Consider the following 26,747-nt stretch of genomic DNA (forward strand, 5'->3'; position numbering starts at 1 on the left):
CTGCAGGCAGAAGCTTTATTTTACAGTCAGAGCACACAAAGCAAAACAAGGGGAGCGGTCAACACGTTTACAATGCTCTTAGGAGTTTCGCCTTATATTGGCAGCACTTGCTGCACCTCCCACAGCCCATTAGCTACCCAGGAAGGAACAAGGGAGGACTAGAAGGTCAAGCTTAATTATGGGCTCTGCCCTCCAAGCTGGGACCTGTCACGGGTCAGTCTGAGGTTTCACCCTATGGCCGCTCCCTACAGACTCCCACCTCACAGGGCTGAGCAGGGTGTGCTGGGGCATCAGCAAAAAGATGCCTGGGCCCGGCCAGTTGGCCCTGCATCCCGCCCATTTCACTGGGCAATGCGATAAAATGCAGGGGAAATCTGTGGAAGGAAAAGGAGCTGGAAGAGACTGGGTACCAAAAGCTTGGGTTTCCTCCTGGAGATGAAATTCTTTTCCAGGTGTTAAAACTGGAATTACTATAAGCTCCCCTTCCTTCCCTTAGAACAGAAGTGGCGGTGGTGGGAATGGGGCTCTTCACGGAGTCACAAGAAAAGCATTTTGGAGACCCCTGCCTGGGAGGATGAGGTGCAGTGGGAAGATTTATCAAAGTGAAAATGAAGGACTGCCTCCAGGCCCGTGTCTCATCCATGACCAGGCGGCTTAGCTCCATCCTGCTGTGAAAGAAGTCCAGCCTTGTCTTCACCAAGCCTAGAAGAGTCAGGGTCCCGAGAGGTTGTGCCATGACTCAGCATCAGAAGGGCACCTGACGCTGCTGTAGTTCAGTTTAGTCCAATGCTTAGTCCAGCTGTCTCTGTCCCCATCTGTGAGTGTAAGATCTGTTGCCGCTGCTCTGGCTGGGGCTGAGCTGCCATACAGAGGCCCAAGGTGGGCCTGTGCAGCTGCCCAGGTGCACAGCTGCAATGACCTGTGCGTGGCGCTCCACGGCTGCTACGGCTACTATGGAGAGAGAACATGTGCAAATAGGCCAACAAATGAGCAGGTGCACACTATGAGACAGGCCTTGGCTTGGGAGAGAGCCGGCTTCCTTTCAAACTAAGGCATCTCTTTCCTAATGCCTCATGGGCTTGTGCTGGGTCCTTTTCCATCCAATCTCTTTCCTAGATCTTCTGGGGTTTCGTGCCCTCATCCAATCCAATCCTTTTCTCAGGCTAGATACCTTCCCTTTATGGGCGCCATCTGGACTCTTATTGCACATGTGCCAGGCAAATGAATTTCCCCTCCCTTTTCCGCCCTGGTAATCTGGCTAATGGACTGTTCCCTGGGAGACTGGAAAGTGGATCTCCCAGGGATTAAGTCCCCTTTGGCAGAGGATGTGGCTTCCCTCTGGTGTCTGAAGCTGTAACTTCCTGACTTAATCAGGCTCAGCCAGTCTAGCTCCTTTCTCTTTTTATTGATTTCAGAGGGGAGAGAGATACAGAAACCAATGATGAAAGATAATTATTGATCAGCTACCTCCTGCACACCCCACAGTGGGGAAAGAGCCCACAGCCCGGGCTTGTGTCCTGACCGGGAATCAAACCATGACCTCCTGGTTCATGGGTGAACGCTCAGCCACTGAGCTTTGCCAGCCGGGTCCCTTCTGTTTTGTAAACTCCTAGTTGCCTTTGCTAACAGTATGACATGAATTGGGTGCCAGCTCCCAAACTCCACAGAAAGATAAAGAATCTTCCATGCTGATTTACAGATAGCCAAGGTTTGTTGCATTAGGCAGCTTTGAAGAGGTTAATACCCACTAAATGCATGAAATGCACTAGTCAATTTTCCTACTTGGATAATGTTCTTCAGATGGCTCATCTTGGGGTCATTTGGATTCTGTACCAATCAAAATCTGACATTCTGAGAGGGAACTAAGGAACAAAATCCTTAAATTCAGGCTGTTTATGCAACCCTTCCCAATGTTATAAAACATTCCCTTGTATTATCTCCAAATTCTTTTGTTTCTTTTTATGTCTATTAAATTAGCCTGGATTTTAATTTTATGTATGGTATGAAATCCAAATTGCTCTATTCACCCTTCAAAACACCAGCTAGTAAGCTCTCATCCCATTTCTTAAGAAGCAAGTCCTTCCCAGCTTTGAGATTACTCTTAGTAATATATTCTAGAATCCCACCTGCTTGGGGGCGTTATGTTCCATTGATGCACTGATTTGCCAGTACCATACTGCTTTCAGCACTGACACTTTAGAGTAGGTTTTGACATTGGCTTTATCAAGTTCCATGAAAACATCCTTTGGGATTTTGATTGTCAGATATAGAATATCTTAATACATGAAGAAATAAGAACTTTATAATATTGAAACTTGCGCTGCTGGGCTCTCAGAGGCCAGCACTCATGGTGAGTTTCTGGAAACTGTGCCGCTGCAGCTTTGGCCCGAGGCAAATCCACTGGCAAAGCACACCACCATTTAGGAAAATACAGATGGGACCCACAAGCCAAGACAGCTCCACTTAAAAGATGTCTGTATTGCTCAGCAAGTTGTCAAGTGGTCATTTTCCGTTCTTTAACCTCATTATCGTCATGTAAATTATATAATTCTGATTCGGACAAGTACTCAAATCTTGGGAAGAAAAAGCTGGGTCTTCAGCATTTGCCCTGCAATCTGAGTGCTCTTCCTGGCGGCTCTGAGGAAGGATGGAGGGATGAAAGGTGGGCCTAGGCTGGTACATTTGGGGGAGTTATATTTCAGACACATGGTCTTTAGTTTTCCTTATATTACTTTCCCACAAATATAAACATGATAATACTCATTCAGATGATCAGTATATCAATACATCTGGATTATTCTGGCTGCAAGTGACAGAATACCCAAGTGACCTGGTTTAACCAAGAGGGATCACTATTGATGGGTGTCACAGTCCACGGCGGGCTGGTGTAGGCACAACTGGACACAGGGCCTCGGGTGGTATCATCACGCTCTCCTTTCCCTCTCTGGGCTTGGATGAATCCATTCACATATTCGTTTCCGGAGCTGCTACGTATTTGCCAGGACTTGCTCGCAGCTGGGGTACACAGGAGTGAAAAAGATAGGCAGTGACACATTTCCTGTTCTGGAGTGCTAGTCAACAGTGAAAACGTCAACAAAAAACAAACAAGAGCATGCCGAATACAAGAGGTGTTCAGGAAAAAGAGAAAAGCTACACAAAAGGCAACAGAGTGAGGAGGTAAGATGATCAGCTCGCTGCTCTGGATTGGGTGGCCAGAGTTGGCCTCTGACATCCCGCTGAACACCCAGTGACAAAACAAAGCCAGTCCTGCAGACGAGGTGGACATTCAGGCCAAGACAGAAGAAGCCTCAAGGTCCCAAGGCAGGGAAGGTCCTGGTCAATTTTAAGATATTTGTTTACTCTTTTATTCATGACAACTTGGAAAAGGAGTCTGCATTTAATGAACAAATCTAAGGATGGTGAAAATGAATAAACAGAAACCTCGTTGAAAGTGGAGTCCAGAAGCTGGAAGAGAGGTCTTTCACACGTGTCACTCTATGCACACTACTGACCCCAACAGGAGGGACGCACCCCGTTTCTCTGACAGGGCATGAGTCTACTTGCTGCCTCAGCAGGAGGAAGAAAGGATTCCTTCTGGCCTAGTAACAGCTCAGCCAATGGGAGGCTTCCATAACTCAGCCAACGAAAAGTCACTACACTTCCATCGTTCAGTTTCCTCCAATGGACTCTTCGTTTACAACAGCTCCTCCCAAATCCATAAAAGAGCATTCCTCTCCTTTGTTTCTCAAGGCTTTCACATGGTTTGCCCGAATTACAATTCTTTGTTCTTCCTTATTGTCCCATTTTGCTAAAGAAATGTCTATTTGGATATCTATTTGGGTAGATTTTCTTTCTGAAGTCTCCACAGAATTTTCATTGTAAAACCAAAAAGAAAATGCTTTTTCCAAGGGTGATTGAGTGCTTTAAGAATATTTTCTTGAAAGTTCGTGCAAGGCCTGGCCTCTTGAGGCATAATAATGTACTTAAAATACACAGTAAGACCCTCTGGTGAAAAAATAAAATTTCCAATGCGTGTACATTGTAGAAAATAAAACCTCCACTTAAATGCTTATTTTGACGTTGTGCCCAGGATCAATTGCAAAAGTGCTTCTGTTTGGAAAGCATAGTTCAGCCAAAATCCAGCTTCCTTTTTAGGAACAAGGAACTAGAGGAAAAAACTCGAAAACACAGGCTTTGGGCTAATGGGAGTGTGAGCACACCTGCGGGACTGCCCGTGACCCAGGCCTGGATGGCTCACTTTCCAAAGCCACTGTCTCCTGCGAGCCAGTGCTTCCTGCTGTGTGCAGGGGGGAGGGAAGGGGGTGTGGCCGGCACTGACAGAGGGCAGAGCGAAGCCAAGAAAGAGGAGAAGGGCTAGAAAGGTAAGGAGAGCAGGAGAGCCCACACAACCAAGGGTCCAGGTCGCACCAGCTCTCCATTTCTGACACCAGGACTGAGTTGAGACAAGTGGTTTGTACCCAGGAGGCGGAGGTACTTGGCTTCTGCGATATGAATGCAGCTTTCCCCTCCAGCAGTGCCAGGCAGGGTCCTAGGGCACGAGCGCATGCCTGGTTGCCCACAGTGCTCCTGCGTCTGGTCCCTGCCGGGGCCTCAGACTCTCCTAAACACTGTCACCACTTACTCCCACTCGCTTATTGCTCATTGGTCCCCTAAATTCTCCAACTGCTGTCTCTCCAGAGGACCAGCCTGGCTATACCACCCAGTGGGCTAAGGGCAATGACAAAGAGAACTGAATCCTTGGGGAAGTCAGCCTCCGGAGTGTAGGAAGGGCACTGGTTAACTTTCCTACTCGTCAGGAGGTCACCAGGCAGGGCCTGAACCTTGTCAAAGCAGCTCGTGTAGCATCAGTTGGGCCGCATCCTACTATGTGGGCCTCTGGAGGTCCAGCTGTCACCGTCAGTCAATGGTCTGGGTGTGGGTCTCTAGCATGGCCACCCGCTGGGTCACTGGCCCTCTGCTGCCCGGCCAGCTCCACCTTCAGGGTGTTGGCACCCAGGTGTAAGCCCTGTAAGCGGGAGAGGGCCTCCTGGGCCGAGGCTGGGTCCAGGAAATGGAGAAAGGCCCTGTGCTGGGGGCCCTGCCAGGTGAGCCGCAGTGGGGCTGCGCCCCGTTCTCTGAGGGCTTTCTTCAACTCACTCACTCGGGTGTCCTGGGGGAGGTTCCCCACATAAACAGTGTCAGAAGGCACATCCTCCCCGTTCGGGGAACCTGCCTCCGGCTGGGCTGGGCCCCCGGGTCTTCTTACAGTGCCTGGCGGAGCTGCGTGTTGGCTGCGGGCTTCTAGGTGCGGCTGCTCATCCTTAAGCGTGACGTCTCTCCCGGCCTGCTTCTCTCGGGAGCGAAGGCTTCTGAGTATTGGGATTCTTCCCATCATCGAACAGCTGATCTGAAAAGGTAAAGCAGCTCCAGCTGGTCAGGGTGTCCAAAGGGACCGTGACTTGGTCAGGAGGGAGGAGATGAAAACCCCACAGGGGCCTCTGCCACATGTGCTCTCTATCTGCACGTAAGCCACAAGCCCTGTGATGTGGGTTCCCCCTCTCCTTCTCAGTAGCTTTGAGCCTCTGGCTGAGGACATGCCGTAGCAGCTGGCAAGAACGGGCAGCTTTCTCTATTCTCCCAGAGGCCAGAAGCAGAGAACTGAGGACCTCCCGCACAGAGGAGGCAGCTGCGGTCAGCAGTATGAGGGCTAAGGGTCACAAATGGCATGTCCCCTGCTGGCTCCCCAGGATAATGGCTTTTTTGCCTCTGTATCTGTCCCCTCCCCCTGACCTATGCCACTGGGCAGGATGAGGTCTGTAATAGGCAACAGGGATCCCCTCCTGCTCTCCACCCTCCACTAAAAAGAAGCATTTCTCTGAAATAGAACTGATTCAGCAATGAGTGTAAAATAACAAAAACTACACACACACACAACGTTAAGTCTCAATGGACAGGACTTCTATACAAAGGACATCTTTGGCTTTTTGGCCTAATCAATCAACAGATAATTCCTGAAACCTACAACAAAGGAAAGGTAGGTGTCCCAGTAAATGAGGCTCAACTGTGGAGCCTCCTGAACAGGCTGCAACTGCTTCCATGGGCCCGCAGTGTGGAGACGGCTGGCTCTGTCCTGCTGGGCAGGGACCCTAGGGCTGCCAGTGGGTCAGCCTGAGCCTGGACCACTGAGCTGGGGCAGAATTTATACTATTAAAAGAGTAATATGCTAATTAGACTGGACGTCTCCAGGACAAAGCCGCAGTGGTGCAAGGCCAAAGGCAGGCAAATAGCCGCAGCTGTGAGGGCCAAGGGCAGGCCATCGTGGAGGTGGGCAGTGGCAGCAGCAGCAGCGGGTGACGGGGGTGGCGCCTTTCCCTGATCACTCAGTCGCCTCTCACAGAGGAGGCCAGAGGCAGCAGCAGTGGCGGGTTGAGGGGGGCAGCACCTTCCCGATTGGCCCGGCCACCTCCTGCAGAGGTTGGGGTTCCCACAATTCTGTATACAATTCCACAGTGTCTGTTCATGGACTTCCAAACCACAAGAAGTGTTCAGGCCTCAGGTTAAAAAGCAATGAATCAGAGTAAGATTTACAGAAAACAAACACCTAAGAATAGCCTAGCGCCTTCTTACTGACTTAATTTAGTACCTGGTCCAAGTAACACTCCCCCCCTTGGCAAAGCCCCTCTGTGGGTCAGAGCTCTCTCCCAGTGGACACCAGCCTTGCTCCCTGGCAGAGCCAATTTGGTTCTCTTTCACATGCTACAATCACGCTCACTGAAGCACGCACTCTCAGTCCCTTAGAGAAGCCTCTGCGAGCGGCACTTGTCCTTCTGGGCTTCAGAATGGCACAGACTCGGCTGCCATGGAAAGATGGTGCACAGACAGGCTTGCTCTTTCTCATGTTGCTCACTGTTCAGACACATAGGAAAAAATCATGTCTGTGCCATGGGATTTCCACAAGATGTGACTACTCTTTTCTGATTGACAGAAACTTTTTGCCCACTGTCCCTCCAAAATTCTTTTGAACGGATTCATCAAGAGGTGATTAAACTCACAGGCCTAGAGGCTCTAGGTCCCCCAAAATCCCAAAGATTATCTAAGTCCAGCCCACCCGACTCCTTCCCATGTCCCCACTCTACCTTCTTAAGAAGTTCAGATTTTTGTAATCTTTCAGAATATTTAAAAACTGACTTAAGCCGAAACCGGTTTGGCTCAGTGGATAGAGCGTCGGCCTACAGACTGAAGGGTCCCGGGTTCGATTCCGGTCAGGGGCATGTGCCTTGGTTGCGGGCATGTCCCCGGTGGGGGGTGTGCAAGGGGCAGCTGATCTATGATTCTCTCATTGATGTTTCTAACTCTCTATCCCTCTCTCTTCCTCTCTGTAAAATATCAATAAAATAAAAAATAAAAAACTGACTTAAACTAATCATAATTAGATTCTTCAGGTAACTAGATGTGGTATATAGAAAGCATGATCAAAACCTGCAATTACAACCAGAGAAAAAGTCTGACTATACCTATGTGGAGGAGCTAAAGCCATTCCATGGCAAGCAGCAGCAGCGGGAACCGCAGGCCTCAGCCCCTGCTGTCTGGGCCGGGGGAGGGTGACCACCCCTCATGTGCTGTACCCCCCGTGGGTTTTGCCCGGTGGAACCACAGAGCTCCCTCAGGCAGAAGTAAGTGTTCTCGGGAAACCTGGCCCACGGGGCAAGGCTCTACACTCGGGCGACAGAAGTTCATTTTAAAACATGTCACATGAAGCAAAAATACGTCCTGCTGCACACACTCTAGGCTGGCACCGAACCACCTGCAACCAGCTGGAGAATATGAAACGCTTTCACCCACAGCGCACACTAGCGGGGAGTCTGCAGCACCCTCGCACCAGCACGTGCAAAGGGCCTTTAGAAACTGGGATGACGGATGCGTGCTTTCACGTAAAACTGATTGCTTCAAGAGCAGGATGTTCATTGGGTACAAGGAGTGACAAGCTAACATCAGCGTATCTTCCACATCCCCCCAAATTCTAAACGGAAAAGCCCCCGGCAGCGAGGCGGCTCCTGCCAGCTGCCTGCCGTTTCTGTGCTCGATGCTGACGGCTCGGCGATGGCTCCCCACGCGGACAGAAAGGCCTCTGTGAGCCAACCTACGGCCGCACATCACACTCAGGACAGCTCCACGGCAGTGCTACTGTTTTTCCTGGCTGGCAATTAGGAACATTTGTGCCATGTGCAATGAAAGATGTTGCTTGTTAATCAAACATAAAAACATATTTCCATCCTTGTGTAACTAAAAAAATAGCAAAGAGCGAATTTGATTTTCTTTTATACGCTGCAATCACGCTTCACTGGAGCACACAGATATCAGTCACTCATGTGCCCTTTAATGATTCCTGTCCCTACAAACACATGTAAGTCCAATATAAATCAGGGATCTGACACGGCAGGCATCTGCTGTCAACCCAAAAGAGCCTTGGGCTCCAGTTGTACCTCAGCCACACAAGGCTTTACGGTTTGGATACGTGGCTTTCCTTCTGGCTCTCGCTTTCCTGAACCAGAGATGAGGAGAGAAGGATGGGGTCTTTAAAATCCCCTCCATTCTAAAATGCTAGGGCAGGTCTGAGCCGCTGCCGGCAAAGAGGAACAGAAAGCCACAAGTATTTCCAATGGAAATACAACCCTTCTGCGTGAGACTAGAGCTTATCACTGATGACAGTGCTCTGAGGTCCCTCCAAATGCCAGGTGGAAAGGTTCCAGAGGAAGCGCACACAGAGGAGGACAAGCCAGGACATGGGCTGTCTTCCCCAGATGCCACCCATGCCTTCAAGTGCCCACTAGCTTTCTAATTACAGTATCTCTAAGTATAATGCTATAAACCAGCTGGCAAATAAATCCTAGTCGCTAGCCCTCCTAGTGATCGGCTCATTTCTGCTGTCTATAGCTAGATGACTTGTGGAAAGAGACCTTGAACCTGGCTGGTAATCAGAATCCCACGGGTGTGCAAAGTAATTCTTACGTCTGTGCCTGGAGACAGCGATTCAGGAGCTGAATTATTGAAAAGCTCACGATAACTCGAACGTCCAGCCATGTTAGATGGAGAACACAGGAAAGAGAGATGCCTCCAAGCTGTGGCCAGCACTGGCCACGGGAGGCTGTGGCTGCCCTCGATGCCACACGCTGACCCACCTTAGACCATATGATTCCTGTGGGCTTTGGGCGCTCGCACCCCGTGGTGATGACTCTGGTTGGAGTAAGAATATAGTCCACGGTGAGGTCGTGATCCTCAAGAAGTGCTTCAGGTATGTCGATGACCTAGGCAAACAGAAGTGGTAAGGAGCTGACGGGAACACGCTGCAGTGTGCACGGCACCATGCAGTGGAGGTTCCATCTCCCCGGATCCTCTGGGAGCGGCCTAGCTGCCCCCTCACTAAACAGGCCCAGCCCCAGCTGATCAATGGCACTCATGACACAGTGTGGACTAAAGGGAGGGACTGGTCTGGCCCCCCCCCACCGTCCCCTCCGTCCCCACGACCCCTCACTCTCTCAGAGGAGCACGGCAGTGGCTCATTGGCCACAGGAAGCACCTGGCAGTCGTGGACGATGGTGACCACTGGCGTCCCCTGGCTGACTGCTCCCATCGACGCCATCATGGCATATTCAAGGTCAGCAAAACCTTCTCCCTTCCCAATTCTCCAGCCTAGGAGACAACGCAGAGAATCAACATCTGAGCAGGGTCCGGGTAATCATTCAGGAGTAAACTTTTCATTACGTCACAGTGAAGGGAGAAACATGGACCCCATATTCCTGGCCTTCCATAGTAACTCCACAGGTGGCCCACTGAGAACTAACTTAAAGAGGAATCAGAGAGGAGTAACAACACTGAGTACAGTGGCTAACACAACAATGAAGTGAAAGTCAAACCGATTAAACATGCTACAAAAGGTAACTGAGCCTGCGTTTATGTGAGCTTTGTGCTATCAGGGCTCCATTTAAAAACAATGAAAGAGTTGTTTTTAAAAGGACTAAGAGTAACTTCCTACTAAAGGCAAAATCTTTTTCATCTCCTTCCTTGAAGGGAAAATAAAAGCTCTAAAATCAGGGCTATGTGATTTAAGATGGCACAGCTACCCAATCAACCCTACAGCTCCTGAGGGAGGGTGGTATTTCTGCTAATTCGTAAATGGTAGCATAGCAAAGGGATTATTATCCGAGGATACAGGAGGAAAGAACACAGCAGGACAGTAAGCAGTAACATGCCTCTGGCTCCCAAATTGAGCCTATACAGTCCTCTGGGTAGCAGCCATGACAGACAGTGCAGAAATTCTGACTTCTACTTCACATCAGCCTCACCACCGAGAGTGTAAGTAAGCATCACTGCTCGTGCACCTGAGATTCAGATCTGATCATGATACTTTTACAATTAAAAGCCTTCAACAGTGCAGGCAAAGAAATAAGAGAAAGACTAATTCAACAGAAAAATAGCAAGGGATATGAACCATCCACAGAAAGAGATGGGCAGATGGACAGCACACAGATGAGAATGTTGAATTTCACTCCTAACTGATGCAAATCAAAGGGCACATGAAATGCCATCAGATGGGCAAATCATTACAGTTGGATGATTTCTGTGATTAACAAGGCGGTGGGAAGAGAGGCGTGCAAGGGCCAGCCCTGGTGTCACTTCTGAGATGATGCCCTGCACAAGGCTCACAGGTGCCTCCTCTGACCCCGCTGCTGCCCGTCCTAACTTCCACCCGATGCTGTGCACATGGTCCTGCAATTGGGCTGCTGTCTGCTCCTCCCACTCACTGTGGGCCCCGGGCAGAGAACACCCCGCTGGCCTGGCCTCTGGCCCCTGTGAGGCACGCAGGACGGGTGTGCTCATGTGCAACCCCCTTGTGACAGGTAAAGTATCTGTAACTGTGCACAGGTAACACAAAACATCTTCCATATTAGCTCAGAGCTGGGAAAAGACAGAAAGTAAATTGAAGGTGAAGATGCTGCGGACCAGCATTTAAAAACACCAAGCTCAATGATTGCCTTGGAGCATCTCTCACCAACTACTTACTGAAAACCTCTCCTGAAGACAGAGCTGGACCTTGACCAATTAATTTCAAAGAGAAAGCTTTGGGTGCCCAGCCTGCATGGCTCAGAGTTTGAGCGTCGACCTATGAACCAGGAGGTCACAGTTTGATTCCCGGTCACATGCCCAGGTTATGGGCTTGATCCCTGGTGTGGGGTTTACAGGAGGCAACCAATCAACGATTCTCTCTCATCATTGGTATTTCTATCTCTCTCTCTCCCTCTCCCTTCCTCTCTGAAATCAATGAAGACATATTTAAATAAAAACAAAGAGTTTTGGAGATGAGAGGAGAGAGAACACTTTCCTAGTGGGACCCAAATCACACTGTATAAGCAGGTCTGAGATTCCAGCAAAGAATCAGCAGATTGTTTTCAAAGAGCAACAGGCTGGACTGGGGCAGAGCAGTGCAGGGGGAAGAGGTCCCTTGAGAAGCACAGGGGCCCACCCGAGGGTGCCAGGCAGAGGGCCAGCGCCACACTGCTCACCAGCCTGCACCACGAAGCACCAGGCCTCCCAGCTCACCTGCACCCCAAAGCACCAAGCCTCGCAGCTCACCTGCCTGCACCACGAAGCACCAGGCCTAGGGCACGTCTTGTCCAGAATGCTGCTGCTCCATAACAAAAGGTGTAGCAGTTAAGGTTTCCCACTTACTGGAGGCTCCCCAAAACCAGCAATTTACTGACATACTGCAAATAAATTCAGCTCGGTGCCAGTTAAGAACAGAGGGAAAACCTTTCACCACCTGAAGGGGACATCTTACTGTATTTTTCCTGTTGAGAAGAGTGAAAATACTGTAAAAGTGTTAAGTGGGGCCAGGAGTGGGAGGGATGGAGTTAACTTTTCAAAATGAATGATAGATGTACTGGTTTTGGAAGCCAGGCATGTGACCAGAAGCTGAAATTCCTTGCTGTTGGTGCCCAGAAGCAGAGCAGAGCCAGTGGAAAGCAAACTACAGGCTAAGTGATCACACTGGGGTTTCTGTTTTTAATCTTACCTTTTTCAGAAACAGCCACGGAGCCTACCACCACCAAGTCCACGAGGACCCTGGCGTCCAAGTCCACGGGAACACTGTAGTCCCTCACGCCCTGCGGACAGAAACACAGACCTGAGCTTCCCCGCAGCGAGCGGCTGCCCCACCTCACAGCTCACAGAAGACTGCGAGTCGGAATCAACCTCCTGCGAGAAACAGATGCACACGCAGCCCTACAACGATGGCAGAGACGGAATCCCAGGAAAGACGCCAAGAGGAACTGACAGCACAAACAGATAGGATATTAACCTCATGATTTTTAGCAAACCCTTTTCCATGCCACAGAAGAGCACCGTGATCAGAACACAGGCAGGCTCAGGAGACCCTCTGAACGGGTCCAGCTCCCTCTGCCCTGTGACTCAGCAGGAGGACGCGCGCACTCTGGGCTTCAGTTTCTCGTCTTTCAGACAGGGGCACCACCCAGGGTTGCTGGGCTGGTGTTACGATGAAACGATAACACGGAGGTACAGCATTTGGCACCTAAGACGTGGCCACATTCATGCAGTATGAAAGGCTGGAGGCCATTACCTTGGTGTATAGCACACTCACTTCTGAAATATTACTTATTCAACCAAAGTGCACTGAAAGTACCCGCATGTGTGCTAACTAGTGGAGGCCTGTATTTAACGAATAGGGAAGCTGATAGGCCGTGATTCCATAACAAGGGCTACAGTTAATTTAGGAAACAAGATTGGGACGCTGCTCAGAGCAGTACCTGGCAGAAGTGAATCTCTGGGTGTGGTATTGGCCCCTGGCCCCTGTCTACAACCATATGACAAGCCACAAACAGAATCAGTACATGAGATTAGTCTGGGGGACTCCCAACAGTCAAACTAGTCAACAGCATCGGTGTTCCCACTGCGGAAAACCTGTTTTCCTCACTCTCAGAGGGCACGGAGGCAGGCATCTCATGTCCACAGCCCTTGTCCCCAACTCAGTTTTAATGAGCTCAGTGCTGGGCAGCCGCAGTGAGCAAACAGCTGTGTGGGGTTTCTGGGCTGTTACTCTGTCATAATTCCTCTTCCCTCACTCAGCCAGCCTCACCTGCTAAGCCTCGCCAGACAGAGCATGAGCAAGCAGGAGTCTCCCGATTCTCCAAAGTCATGTTCTAATCAACAAAAAGAGTCACTGATGGGTAGACGGACTTATCATGTGATTGACACACTTTTCTGCCTGCCCTCGGGGTGGTTACCAGAACACTCCTGTGTCCGAGCAAATACAACGACAAGGATGACAGACATAGATGGCTGGGTGTGATGGTGTCAGGAGGCTGAGGTGAGGACAAACTCAGAGACTCATCTTCCAAGAAATAAGAAGCCCCCGGAGCCTCCTAGAGTAGATAGACACTGCAGCAGTATTTCTGCCACTGAGCTTTGGCAAACAAAATAATGATCGCACTAAAATCTGTATCTGTGTGCAGACATGTCTCTCCCCACTTCACCACTTTCCCTAGCCATAAACCAAATGGAAATGAAAATCTTTTTGAAGTTCATGACTCGGGATCTCTGATTTGGATCCAGTATCTCATGCTATAAAACGCCCAAACCCTGCTGTTCAATCCTTATTAAAGTTCAGCCATGGGAATGGGTCTGGGCTTCTCGTGGGCTGTTTAGCTTTAAGGAGTGCATATGTGGGACAGCCAGTGCCAGTGCTCCATGGGCAACTCCTGGCAGAGTGGTGATCCCCTTTTGGAGGGGAGAGGGATGCTGTTTCGACAGACCACTATAGCAGCACGAACCTGGACCTCAATCCCAGGAAAAGACTCTGTTACTGTCATGAGCCTATGACTTACACAGAACACATCCCCTGTCGCTCCAAGAAACGTGGGTTCAAATCTGCAACCCAGGTTGCCAAGGGAAGAGGGTCACAGGCTTGCAGTTGTGAGCAGCAACCTGAACCACTGCTGCTTCTTATTCTTCTTCCTTATTTTCCCTTTGCACCTTTTCCCACACATATTTTATGATTTTACTTTATTTTATGTACTATTGTAAGCCTCATCAAACTCCATTTTTGGAATACAACAGGTTATCAATAAATAACAATAAAGCATTCAATTTTTACACATTAGACTCAAGTGAAAAATCTCTGTAAAAAAGGAATATCTTGCTGCTTTATTTTTTATTCCAGCAAATTAAGAATCAAATGACTGGAGAAACCAAGATGGTGGCATAAGGTAAATACCTAAATGTAGCCTACCACAACGATTTTAAAATTACAACTGGAAAACAGAGCCGACATCATCCAGAACCACCAGAAAGCTGGCTGAGTGGAAGCTCTATCCACTAGGAAAAAAGAGAAAAGAACGCTGAGCCTCAGGAGCTGTGGAGGTGTGGAGATCTTGAGGGCGAAAAGGACGGGAGGCTGAATATGCTGCTGGGCAGCTAATGCGTGGCTAGCTTTCTTGTTGGGGAGGAAAACAAAACCTCCTGATTGTACTGATATCCAGCTCTAGACAGGGAGAAATTGGACTGTCTGGCAGCGGGCGAAACTCGAGAGCAACCTTCTCTCAGAGGTGCACGCAGTCAGCAGCCATTGCCGTGAGACTCGGAGAACAGGGCCCTCTTAGGGCGGGGCTGACAGGAAACCAAAGCTTGTCTGCGCCACTCTGAGACTCTGCTCCATCCAAGCTGAGCACAGAAGCCCTCCTAGCGGAGACACTGCTGATCATCACAGCCATTTGGCTTGGAGATCAACTCTCCCCAGTGATACCAACAACAAGCAAGGCTTAACTACAACAAGACTGCACACACAGCCCACAAAGGGCTGCACCAAGAGGGTCCACCACAGATAACTGGGGAGGCTGAGTTACTGGGTCCTGCTAGGACACGTAGCACACAAAGCCACTCCATCAACTCAGGAAAGCAGCTAAAATGTGGAGACAAAGAGGCAGGCCTCAATTGAAGGAAATGGAGGAAAGCAAAAGACTGGGTATAGAGTTCAAAACCAGTTATAAGGTTTTTCAAGAATTTCCTAGAAAAGGCCGATAAATTAAATGAGTCCCTTGAGGATATGAAAAAGGAATCAACTAGACATTAAGCATACACTAATTGAAATAAAAAATATTATACAGAGACCTAAGGCAGACTAGAGGATTGAAAGAATCAAGTCAAAGATTTGAAATTGCAAGAAGCAAAAAACACTCCTCTTGAAAAGCAAAAAGCAAATAGAATACAAAAAGTTGAAAATAGTGTAAGAAGCCTCTGGGACAACTTCAAACGTACCATCATCAGAATTATGGGGGTCCCAGAAGAAGAGAGAGAGAGCAAGATACTGAAAACCTATTTGAGGAAATAGTGACCGAAAACTTCCCCCACCTGGTGAAAGAAATAGACTTACAAGTCCAGGAAGCACAGAGAACCCCAAACAAAAGAAATTCGAAGACAACCACACCAAGACAAATCATAATTAAAATTCCAAGAGCAAAGACAAAGAGAGAATATTAAAAGTAGCAAGAGAAAAGCAGTTAGTTACCTATAAGGGAGCACCCATACGATTGTAAGCTGATTTCTCAACAGAACTATGCAGACCAGATGGGAATGGCAAGAAATATTCAAAGTGATAAATAGCAAGAACCTACAACCAAGATTAGTCTACTGAATGAAAGCTATCATTCAGAATTGGAGGCCAGATAAAGAGCTTCACAAATATAATAAAAAAAAAAGCTAAAGGAGTTCATCACTGCCAAACCAGAATTATATGAAATGCTGAAAGGTATTCTTTAAGAAGAGGAAGAAGATGATAAAGATAAAAGTTATGAACAACAAATACATAACTATCAACAAGTGAATCTAAAAACCAAGGGAATAAAAAATCTGATGAACAGTATTAACTGGTGAATATGATAGAATCAGGGGTATAGAAAGGGAGCGGACTGACGATTATTGGGGAAAAGGGAAGTGGGGGGTGCAGGAAGAGACTGAACAAAAATCGTGCACCTATGGATGAGGACAGTGGGGGTGGTAAGGGCAGAGGGTGGGGTAGGAACCTGGTGGAGGGGAGCTATGGAGGGAAAAAAGAGGAATAATTGTAATAATCTGAATAATAAAGATTTCTTAAATTTAAAAAAAAAAAAAAGAGTCAAATGACCTGGGTCTACTCTAGGAGTCTGAAAAACCACCAAATTATATTTCTTTATCTGTAAACTACAAGATAAATTCCATTATAATGCACACTAATGTAATAGTTACACACTTTGGTTTTATTACATGGTGAGGCATTCAATAATATCTTATATACAATGTATATATATCCTCATATATACATACCCATTTATACACATATACATATATAGGGTGACCCTCCCAAATGTATACACACTATGTCTGTAGGTTTTATTATATTTAAAAACTGAAATGAATTTTAATAAATACTGTCTTTATAACTATTCAAAGTGCGTGTGCATTTTTATATACATACGTACATACATATGTATATATAAGCAATAATTAATTCACAACTGGTGAGTCATTACAACTGAACATATTTTGGAAATTCTATCCTGTGTTCCCAATTGCTCTCATGGCCTTTGATAAAAATCTACAGACCACTAAATATCACAGATTAACACTAGAGGGGGCTAGAGTACCAGGTAATTTGTTTTTCCTTTTCTCTTTTAACAGAATTTATAATCTGCCAGTTTAGTACAAAATTAGAAACCAAGGTATAAAAATAGAACCCATGTATTCATCATGTTTCTACCTGGCTCCCTTAATGACAGGACTGCTGAATACTTTGCAACATCTCTGTTCATTTGACTGTGATAAAAATAAATTTCCATCATTGTGGTAAATTATAGGCTATTCTAACTGAGCAGAAGCTGCAGCTGAAACATTTCTCTCCTCTTGCACTTACCTGAGAGGTGGCACATTTTCTCAGGATGTCTTTAGTTGCCCCAGGGGGTGGTGTGATCCGATTAAATAACCCTGTTCTCAGTCTTGGTGTTGGAACCAACAATGTTTTTTTGCTCTTTTAAAAGAAAAAATTGATAAATTACAAAATGAAATAGGAACTTTCTTGCGTATGTTTTTAACATTTCAGGAGTGAAACAAGTTACTATTATCTGCAATTTCTTGGTGTCTGCCAAGGAAATGACTTGTTTGCAACCAAATAAATAAATGTGTGGGGGTTCATTTTACTTAGAGACACTACTTTCCCCAGCCTTTCGCAGGGCATTTGTTAAATGGCTAATTCTACTTCACTTGCCAATGAAAACTGTGACATGCAAAATAATGACAACATGAGTCCAAACAAAGGTCTGTTCTTATAAAATTTCCAACCATAACTTTCCCATGTTCCCTGTTCTCAGCATTATATAGTTACTGTTTTAATTTGAAACTAGTTGCTAGAGCTACATTAAGAATGTTTTGCCATCAAGCATTTATCTCTAGTTTGCTATTCAATAAATCACAATCTAAAAGGTCAGCACTTGGATAGAATCAATATTATATATTCATCCGTGTCAACAGCCCTTATCTTCTACAGTGGAACCTCGGTTCTCTAACTAGGCTGTTCAAGAAGTGATTTGTTGGAAAACTAAAACATTTTCCTCATTAGAAATAATGTAAATTATTTATGAATTAATGAATTAATCCATTCCAGACTCCCAAATGATTCCGTTTTTTTTTGTTTTTGTTTTAAATATATTTTATTAATTTTTTACAGAGAGAAAGAGAGAGGGATAGAGAGTTAGAAACATCGATGAGAGAGAATCATCAATCAGCTGCCTCCTGCACACCCCCTACTGAGGATGTGCCCGCAACCAAGGTACATACCCTTGACCGGAATCGAACCCGGGACCTTTCAGTCCACAGGCCGACGCTCTATCCACTGAGCCAAACCGGTTTCAGCTGATTCCCTGTTTTAACCTTTCTTCTATATAGTACATGTCTAATGTACTGTTTAATCTATAAACAAACACATTTTTCTTAAATTTATCTAACCACCCCCTACTAACCTTAAACGAAATTTCTATGTACCACTGCCTCCAACATGCTCTCCTAGGCTAACTGCCTTTCACTGATCCAATCAACAACAGTTTTCCCTGTATTCACTAGCCTGTGCCTGTGGTTCTATGAGCATTTTCACATCCTTAGTAACATTAGCACTCCCTATGGCCTCTTTATGTTTTAAAATTGTGCTAATCGCCAGCAACATAAGCATTCTCTCCTTTGTTGCCTAAGAGACACTTTTTGTCTTGCTGATCATAAAAGGGTGGTCAGGTTGAAAAATAAAGTTTTGTTTGACAAATAAGATTTTTTTTTTTTTTCTGTGAACCAAACTGGTCAACATGGGAGCCGTTGGAGAACCAGGTTTGACTGTAGTCTCAGATTGTGAGTGCCAGAGGACACAGGGCTTCTCAGAGTGGGTGCCCCTGGGCAGCAGCCATAGAAACCCATGGCACTTGCTAGAAATGACCTGAAGCCGGCCCAGCAACCTGCTTTAACAGCCCACCTGGTCAGTCAGGAGAACCACTGCCCCGGGCATCTCTGTTGATCACCACAGGCAATCATAACATTCATAAAATCTTTTGTGTAAAAAATACTATGCCTCAGTTTTTGTGCAGGAGAAGCCAGCCTGAGGCCAATAAAAGACCCATGAAATCAGTTTGGCTTACTAAAATAAACATTTTCAACCACGGAGAAGAGTATTTCATACAAGCAATGACCGCATGCTGTTTTCCTTTTGAGCGCTAACCAGTGTTGGGTTCCTGGCATGTGCCGTCTCCGATGACTCGGGCACACTGAAGGCTGATTCCAGTTACTCCCTCTTCTCTGGAAGCTGCTCACCCTGTAGCTCAGCAGATCTTAACCCTATCTGTACATTAGCAACTCCAGACCTGCTCAGAGCCTGACTCAGGACCTGACTTCAGTGACAGACATCTTCAAAGCTCCCGGAAGGGTACTGATGTGCAGTGAGTGTTGGCAAGTGCAGCCAAGGCCAATGGTTCTCAAGCACAAACCAATTCAAGGCCTGGGGTTGAGCTGGGAAGCCAGGTCCCTGCTTGCACTCAGATGGGACTGGGGAACCTGCAGTTTTACCTGCTTCCTACATGATTGTTTACCCACTACACAAACTTGTAGCCCTAGAGCATAGGGGCTATTTATTTCCCCTAAATAAGTAAAGTGACAATGGGGACTCAGTGTCCCATCCAGTCTCTACCATTCCTGACGTGTGACTTAGTCAAGACACTTGACCTGTGTCTGGTTTCTCTAATGTCACATGGGAAGAGAGATCTCTCCTATGGGGCTGTCAGCAGGATTAAATGAACACAGGAAAATGTTTAGATAGAAATGGGTTTCCTAGCCCTAGCCGGTTTGGCTCAGAGGATAGAGCGCCAGCCTGCGGACTCAAGGGTCCCAGGTTCGATTCCGGTCAAGGGATGTACCTTGGTTGCAGGTACATCCCCATTGGAGGGTGTGCAGGAGGCAACTGATCGATGTTTCTCTCTTATCGATATTTCTAACTCTCTCTCTCTCCCTGCCTCTCTGTAAAAAGTCAATAAAATATATTAAAAAAGAAAAAGAAAAAAAGAAATGGGTTTCATATATACCTGCTCACTGTGGGTCCTTCCCTGCTGCTGCTATCACCACCTCTAGTTCATTAAAGTGCTTTACTGACCGGGAAAATAAGGTGGCAAGGAAGAATGCTTCCAGAAGAGCCTACACCAGAGGCCTCTTGGGGCTGAACCGCAAACAGAAGGCAGAATCACTTCCTACACTTCCTACACCGGATAGTGCAGGATCCCTACACTCTCCCCATTCCTGGTAAAATTACCGTATTTTTCGGACCATAAGACGCACCGGACCATAAGACGCACCAGTTTTTAGAGAAGGGAAATGAAGAAAAAAAGATTCTGAAACAAATAGTGTCCTAAAATATTTTATGTGCATTAAAACCCAACATCACAGTCATAAACACATGTAATCAACCCTGTATAGTAAACAGCAGCATTTAGAACCATTTTAGAGCCGGGCAAGCACACAGAGACCACACAGAGCCGGGCAAGTAAAAAAACTTTTTTTTTTACAGTATATGTGTAGGCTATATTTGGACCATAAGACGCAGGGACTTTTTCCTCCCACTTCTGGGGGGGAAAAAGTGCGTCTTATGGTCCGAAAAATACGGTACTCTATGGTATTCCTTTCACCACGTGGGTTGAAAAGTGCCCTATAGAACGAAGGCTTCTCTGGACGGCTAAGAGGAGTAGGGAGGGTAAGTCAGAATTCCGAAGACCCTGCCCCGCTGCTCTCAGTACTGCATTCCCATTATCAGCAGCAATGTGTTCAGCAAAACATCACCCATTCCTAAAATTAGTGGTTACATGAACGTTACTGCTTTTAAAGTTTTGTTTGTGTTTAATTTAGTAGTATGTTTATTTTCATGTTATCATTGCATAAGAACTATGAGCATTAAAATTTATACCAAGTTTTATGTTTACACTTATTGAATTACAATAATGTAAAGCAACCCTGGAGAACGTTTTCTGAAAGGGGGCCTATACAATTAAGAAACACTGTTCTAATTTATATATTTTGGGAACTCAAGAAATTCCTGACTTGTGGGTTATCATATTTCCAGGAACTGCAATATTACAAAGGTAGTAGAAAGAAAGAAACATATTGTACTCTTCCCCTTCTGATGGAGCACATCAGAACTGAGAATGCCTCAATGCCATCATCTTGCATGTCTTTTATCTTTGAATTCCGGAAACATCCAGGACTTCTGACTGACAGACTGCTGAGCAAGTGAAAGACATCTGGACTGTTCCTGGAAAAACAACTCCAGGGCACGTTCTGCGTGGGAGGGACTAGAACAGGGGTCTTCAAACTACGGCCCGCGGGCCACATGCGGCCCGCAGAGGAGTCTGATCCGGCCCGCCAGGTTTTTTGGGCAGTGAGCGCAGCCGAGGTGTTACAGTAGGAATTAGTAGTTCATATAGTCCGGCCCTCCAGCTCTCTGAGGGACCGTGATCTGGCCCCCACTTTAAAAACTTTGAGGACCCCTGGACTAGAAGAACCAGCCTTCTGAGCACAGGACAGCACGCATGTACCAGCCACGTGGGGAGCGCCTTCCGGTCAGGGCCAGGTCTCTGTGCTCTGGGGACGTTTCAGTACCAGGGACATGGGATTACCTGCAGCGCCAGCAGGCGAACGCCTTCCAGCGGTTTATCGGGGTCCACTTTAACTTCCTGCGTTCTGGCAAAAAACTCGAGGTCTTTGATGTTTTGGCAAGCCAGATAGGCGTCCTGGGTAGGCAAGCAGACAGAGTTGCACTTACGTCCAGGACGAGGAAGCGAGCGTTTTTCTGGGGAGCATCAGGGTTGACTTTAATGGTCCTGGCCATTTTGAATGCCTGCAAGCGTGGGAAGTGCTCAGCGGCCCGAGACGCACCCTGTGTTAAAGGCAACTGCACGTTACTGAGGACGACTGCAGCCCGAGCACCTGCTCCGGCATCCCTCCCAGACAGCGGAAGCACTCACCGTGCGAGAAACAGGATTTAAGAGTCACACAAAGAAACGTCTAAGAAAGCAGTCAGGGTAGAAAGGGGCTGAGAAAGCTGGCCTAGCCCCAGTTTGCTACTGATATAAAACACACTCCCCCAAAGGGTACCAATCATGTGTCAGCTTAATGAATTTTCACAAAGGAACACACCTGTGAACACCACCTGAACGAGACAGAGCATATGGACCCGGGTTAGAGCCCAAGCCCAGAACCCCCGTCCCGGTCCTAGCTGGTTGTTTTGAAAGATTATCACTGACTCTGTGCACCTCCCATCCTTCCCCTGTACTCACGTACAGTTCTCTCCCTGGAGTAACAAGCATGAAAACAAAGCAAAGTAGCAACAAAACCATCCAAAAGAGCAGTTTTTCAGAAGAACAGGATGGCCTCGCAACCAGCTCGGGTAAGGACCAGGCAAGGGCTGGGGCCTGCTTCTCAGGAGCCAGGCTGGGAGAGAATGTCCAGCCCAAATGGGGGTGATGGCAAGCACACGGGCCACACCCTTCCGGCCGAGAGAACAGTGTATTTTCAACAGGCACTTGCTTTTTCTCTCGGGAAACATGAATGCCAAACATTAGAGCTGTGCATGTGGCCTTTTTCATCTTGTTCCTACTGATCCTCTCACACACAGAGACAACTTTGACTGTCTTCTGTTCTGAGCGGCTGGGAACCTGAGGCCCAGAGCCGTCCGGGCCTGGCGAAGCCTCCTTCTCTCCAGAGGTGCTAGCAGTGGGCTGACATCTCAGAGAACATCGCCCTTTCCATCCTGGGGGACCCAATACCATGCGTTCAGCCAGATAAACATTTCATTCTGCATCAAATAGTAAACGTAGACTGAGAACCACGTCGATAAGACAACCCACCAACCCACCCTGCACAGAAAGGGGCCCGAGAGTGAAGGGACACCCCGAACACAGAAACACTCCCGCCTGGTGGTTTGGATTTCACACCACGGAACAGGGTGGTAACGGTGTCACTAATGTTTTTCATTTAGGAATACCGTTTCCCTCCTGAATGCTCTGGGGACGTTTCAGTACCTTGAAGTTGGGAATTCTACGATGGACAGGCCAGGGAAACTCAGCTATATTTTGTGCTTCCATGTAGTCCCAGATCTGCTCCCGAATGCCCTGTTTAGAAACACCTGTCATAACAAGGGTGTCTGATTAAACATCGGCAAGGAATTCCGTGGCGCATGCACCCCAGGGCCGCTCCCATGCCTACTTCATGCACCCTCCACTCTCTACAGGCCAGACCAGGACCAACAGCTTCTGAACTCCCCATCATAAAATCAGGGTTAGTGAGAAGTTCTACATCCATGACAAATTATTAAAGTCCAAAGACAGAGTAAACTCAACATAATCCCAATATTTAACTCAGTTCTACTAACCTGTAGCAGAACAAAATGCAACCCACACCATGTAACCAGCATCGCCAGGGATGCGTGTTGTGCTCAGTCACAGCGCTGTCACTCAGCACTGTCTATTCGGTCTTGAAGCAGCTATGATTGGTCTGCTCCTGCTGTAAGTCCAGTAAGCTTGCCTTAGCCCTCAGCTACGTGTACACCGGCTGTTATTTGGGACTGCCAACTCCAACGCCCTTTGTTAGTGTGGGCATCTTTTCTTCTACGTCCAACTTTGGAAATGCAATTTTGGGCAACAAATATACTGTACTTAGACTGTGGCAGTCCTAATAAAATTTGCATTGGCTATATACTCCTATTGGAGTAAAGAAATAAAAAGGCAGTTTCCTGTTAAGTAGAAAAACAGAACCAGCACTTTCGAATAGAGACATTTAAAAATATCCACTGAATTTTTGTTATTGTTGGCCCAAACGGATAACCTTGTACAGAAATTTGTTCCAAATCACTTTGTATCTACCCGTGTTTCTCCGAAAATAAGACATCCTCCGAAAATAAGACCTACTTACAGGTTTCCTTCTGAGTGAAATATAAGGCACCCCCCCCCCCGAAAATAAGCCCCCCCTAGGCTAAACTTGAGAGATTTGGTCCGCTGATTCTGAAAGAAATGGAGTCACAAGAAATTCACCAGGAAATTCAGGAATTACATTGTTATGATGATGTTCCAGAAGATGATGACATGACTGTCATTGAATAAATGAGCAAATTCTTGATACTGTAGGATTCAGTTTGTCTGGTTTGTGTTGACAACTACCGTACTACCGTATACAGGTAATAATTTCCTTTATTTTCATTTAACAATAAATGTGTACCGTATTCTTCTTCATGGAAAAATAAGACATCCCCTGAAAATAAGACCTAGCGCATCTTTGGGAGCAAAAATTAATATAAGACACTGTCTTATTTTCGGGGAAATAGGGTACTACTTGTTTTCATAACAATTTATTATACAGCATCACTGAATTATGAAGGAAAGAATTTATGTGTTAATTGCCTTCAGTGATATACTCTCACTACCAAGCTGGAAGTAGACTCAGTGCCCACATGTAAGCTCCTGTGAAGAGGAGTGCTATCTATCTATGTACCCTACGTACCCAACACTGCTCTGCACTTTGTTCCTTTACTTAATATCTTGCCGATTAGCCCATATGGTATCTAAAAGCACCCTCATATTTTTTTGCAAGTTGCACAGTATCCCACTATTTGAACAGGTCAAAATTTACACAAGCAGTCCCCTACTGATGGGCAGTAAGCAGGTGGTTTCCAGCCTTTTTTTTTTTTTTTACTGATGTATGCTTTTATATTCCTCCCCCCATTTTATAGCAATTGTTAACCGTCTATGTGTAGTTCTAAGATGTAAGGGCCACAGCTAGAGGTTTCTACTGCCTGCCCTCAGACTAGACCTAAATCCTCATGGCACAGCATGCATACGGGGCCCTTCCCAGCCAGACCCCAGAGCCTCCTGCAGCCCAGCCTGAACACTGCTGGTGCCTCGGCCTGGCTGTGTTTCTGAACCCCTCCAGAAATAAAAGGGCAGACTCGCTGTGCTTAGGGAGCACACCTTCCTAAAGATGCAGGCTGAGACTGTGCTGCTGTCCGCTGGGTGGGCCACAGGGGCAGCTTCCAGCACTCAGCTGTTACTTCCTGCCAGGGACTCTGCACCTGCTGGCCTCTGCTGAAAAGTCTGTTCAGCTCCCTGTCCCTCTGGCAACCCTTTCTTCGAGGCCCAGCTTTAGCACCACCTCCAGGAAGTCTCCCCTCCTCCATTCTGCTCCACTGTTTTGCAGATTCCTCTGTTGGAAGGTGTGGAATGAACTGCAAAACTCTGCTGGCCACTTCAGCCTCATCTCCCATCATTCCTCACTTCAAATCCAAAAAGTGGCTCAACCATTGATGGTCCCTGGCCCCCACACCTGCCCACCTCTCTCATTTCCAGGCCTTAATACTTCTTCTCTCTCCCCTCCTCCCAGGTCCAGCCCCCCTTCTCCCTTCAGGACTGAGACACCACCTCCCCCAGAAGGCATGCTCTGAGTGCTCAAAGACAGTCATCCTTCCTTTAAGCACCCAGAGGCCCTGGCTGAACCAAAGCCCGGAAAGCTCTAGGGACAGTTGCAGAGCATCATCCTGATATGTCAGGTTGTAGGTTCAACCTGAAGTAAGGGCATATACAAGAATCAACACATGAATGCATAAATAAGTGGAACAAAAAAATTGATGTTTCCCTCTAAAATCAATTAAAAAAAAAAAAAGAACCCAGAGCATCCTCAGAGTTTTCTTTTTTTTTTTTTTTTCCCCCAAAACAGAAACAATTACATTGACACAACTATCCTAAGGCTATTACATCATCACTTTCACTAACAACCCAGAAGTCCTACAATATCGCTAACGGGACCCTTCTGTGTGGAACACAAGACATGCAGAAACCGGGGCCCTGCCCTGGAGCGTCCATTCATCACAAACATTTGAGTGACTTCCATTCAGAACGCACTGGGCTAACTGGGAGGGCAGGGAGAGACTACAAGGGCACGGTCCTTGCCCTTGGAAAGTTCTGAAAACATAGGAAATGGTCAGAAAAATAAAAGGCGACATATATCAATGTGTGAAATGCCGGGCCCTGTGCTGTGGCTGCAGGTCAGGTCAGCTCCGGTTTCACTCTTCTCCCTCTAGCTCTGAGCTCGGTCCTGGCACGTGGCAGCACCTCCAAGGGTCTTTTTTTCTCACCCCCCTGCGTTGTCAGCAACTGCTTACTGTGCGGTGTTCACGCCGCACGTGCAGTCAGGGCAGGACCCTGCGCACCATGAGCTCTAGGTGATCTTTACCGGGCACTCCTGCAACTAGTCACCAAGGCCGCTCTGGGCCCAGCCTCCCCAGTGCCTGGGACGCCCGAAGCATCAGTTAGGAAGACAATGACGGACGAAGTGCCCCGGCGTTTCGGTAACATTGCAAGCGGCTGAGAGCCTGTTTCCCTCTGTAAAGCAGGAATGGTAGGGAAGGGAAGATCTCTCGGGAGCAGTTGTGATGATTGGTACAGGGCTAAGGGACGTCACCTCCAGGCCGGTCAGCAGCCCTCCTCCCTCTGACCCCATTATCTCGGTATCCCGCCCGCGTTCGACCCTAGCCCTCTTCCCGCATGACCCGTCCGCCTTCCCCATGGGCCCTCCCTGCCCCCATCCTTCCCTCCGTAGCCTAGGCCCTCCGCCAGATCAGGGACAGGACCCTCACCCGGCCTGAGCTCCATGGCGACGCGATCAGTGCGCGACACCCGGGCCGGGTCGACGCAGAGTGACGTCATCCGCGTGCGCCCTCCCCCGCGCCTGCGTGCTGGCCGTGGAGCGGGGCCGGAGGGGAGGGGTCGCCGCGCAGAGACGGGGGTACCGGGGAGGGGGAGCGGCCGGGAGGGGGGAGCCCCTGCCTGCGGTGTTTTCGTGGAGCACGACAGCCTGGAGCTTCGGCTCCCACATGCGTTTGCCGGGCGCTGAGGCTGCGGACGTGAACAAGCCCGGGGCTCTGGCCGCCGTCGCCAATCCCAACCACCCGCCTCTTTATCCCCAGGGGGCGCCTCCTCCGGGAAGCTGCCCTGATTGCTCCTCCAGAACTACAGACCCATAGGCCTCTCCTCTGAGACCTAGAGAGCCGGCTCCGGCGGCGGCACCTGTTTAAAATGTCAGGTTTTAGCCGAAACCGATTTGGCTCAGTGGATAGAGCGTTGGTCTGCGGATTGAAAGGT

General features: G+C 47.8%; 1 protein-coding gene across 3 annotated transcripts; it reads right to left on the reverse strand.

Moving 5' to 3' along the window:
- On the reverse strand, positions 1–26,304 carry MTHFSD (methenyltetrahydrofolate synthetase domain containing). Of its 3 annotated transcripts, XM_084860694.1 has the most exons (9): positions 26,243–26,304; positions 22,641–22,744; positions 21,383–21,496; positions 21,237–21,293; positions 16,958–17,071; positions 12,071–12,161; positions 9,578–9,690; positions 9,180–9,305; positions 1–5,407 (listed from the first exon to the last, which is right to left on the reverse strand). In XM_084860694.1, exons 1-9 carry the CDS (start codon positions 26,256–26,258, stop codon positions 4,922–4,924), a joined length of 1,221 nt encoding a protein of 406 aa, XP_084716820.1. In that variant the 5' UTR covers positions 26,259–26,304; the 3' UTR covers positions 1–4,921. The 3 variants fall into 3 exon arrangements, with proteins under 3 accessions (XP_084716820.1, XP_084716821.1, XP_084716822.1); XM_084860695.1 differs by lacking the exon at positions 21,383–21,496 and having other exon boundaries at positions 21,237–21,350; XM_084860696.1 differs by lacking the exon at positions 21,237–21,293.
- Between the last annotated feature and the right edge of the window lie 443 nt (positions 26,305–26,747).

The sequence above is a fragment of the Pipistrellus hanaki genome (assembly GCF_964339955.1).
Source record: "Pipistrellus hanaki genome assembly, chromosome: 15".
Taxonomy (NCBI): Eukaryota; Metazoa; Chordata; class Mammalia; order Chiroptera; family Vespertilionidae; genus Pipistrellus; species Pipistrellus hanaki.

Coding starts and splice junctions, on each gene's coding strand:
- MTHFSD (XM_084860694.1), bottom strand. Junction 12,162..16,957: donor GAAAATGTGCCACCTCTCAG/GTAAGTGCAAGA, acceptor TTCTGTCCGCAG/GGCGTGAGGGACTACAGTGT. Junction 9,691..12,070: donor CGTGGCTGTTTCTGAAAAAG/GTAAGATTAAAA, acceptor GTTGTCTCCTAG/GCTGGAGAATTGGGAAGGGA.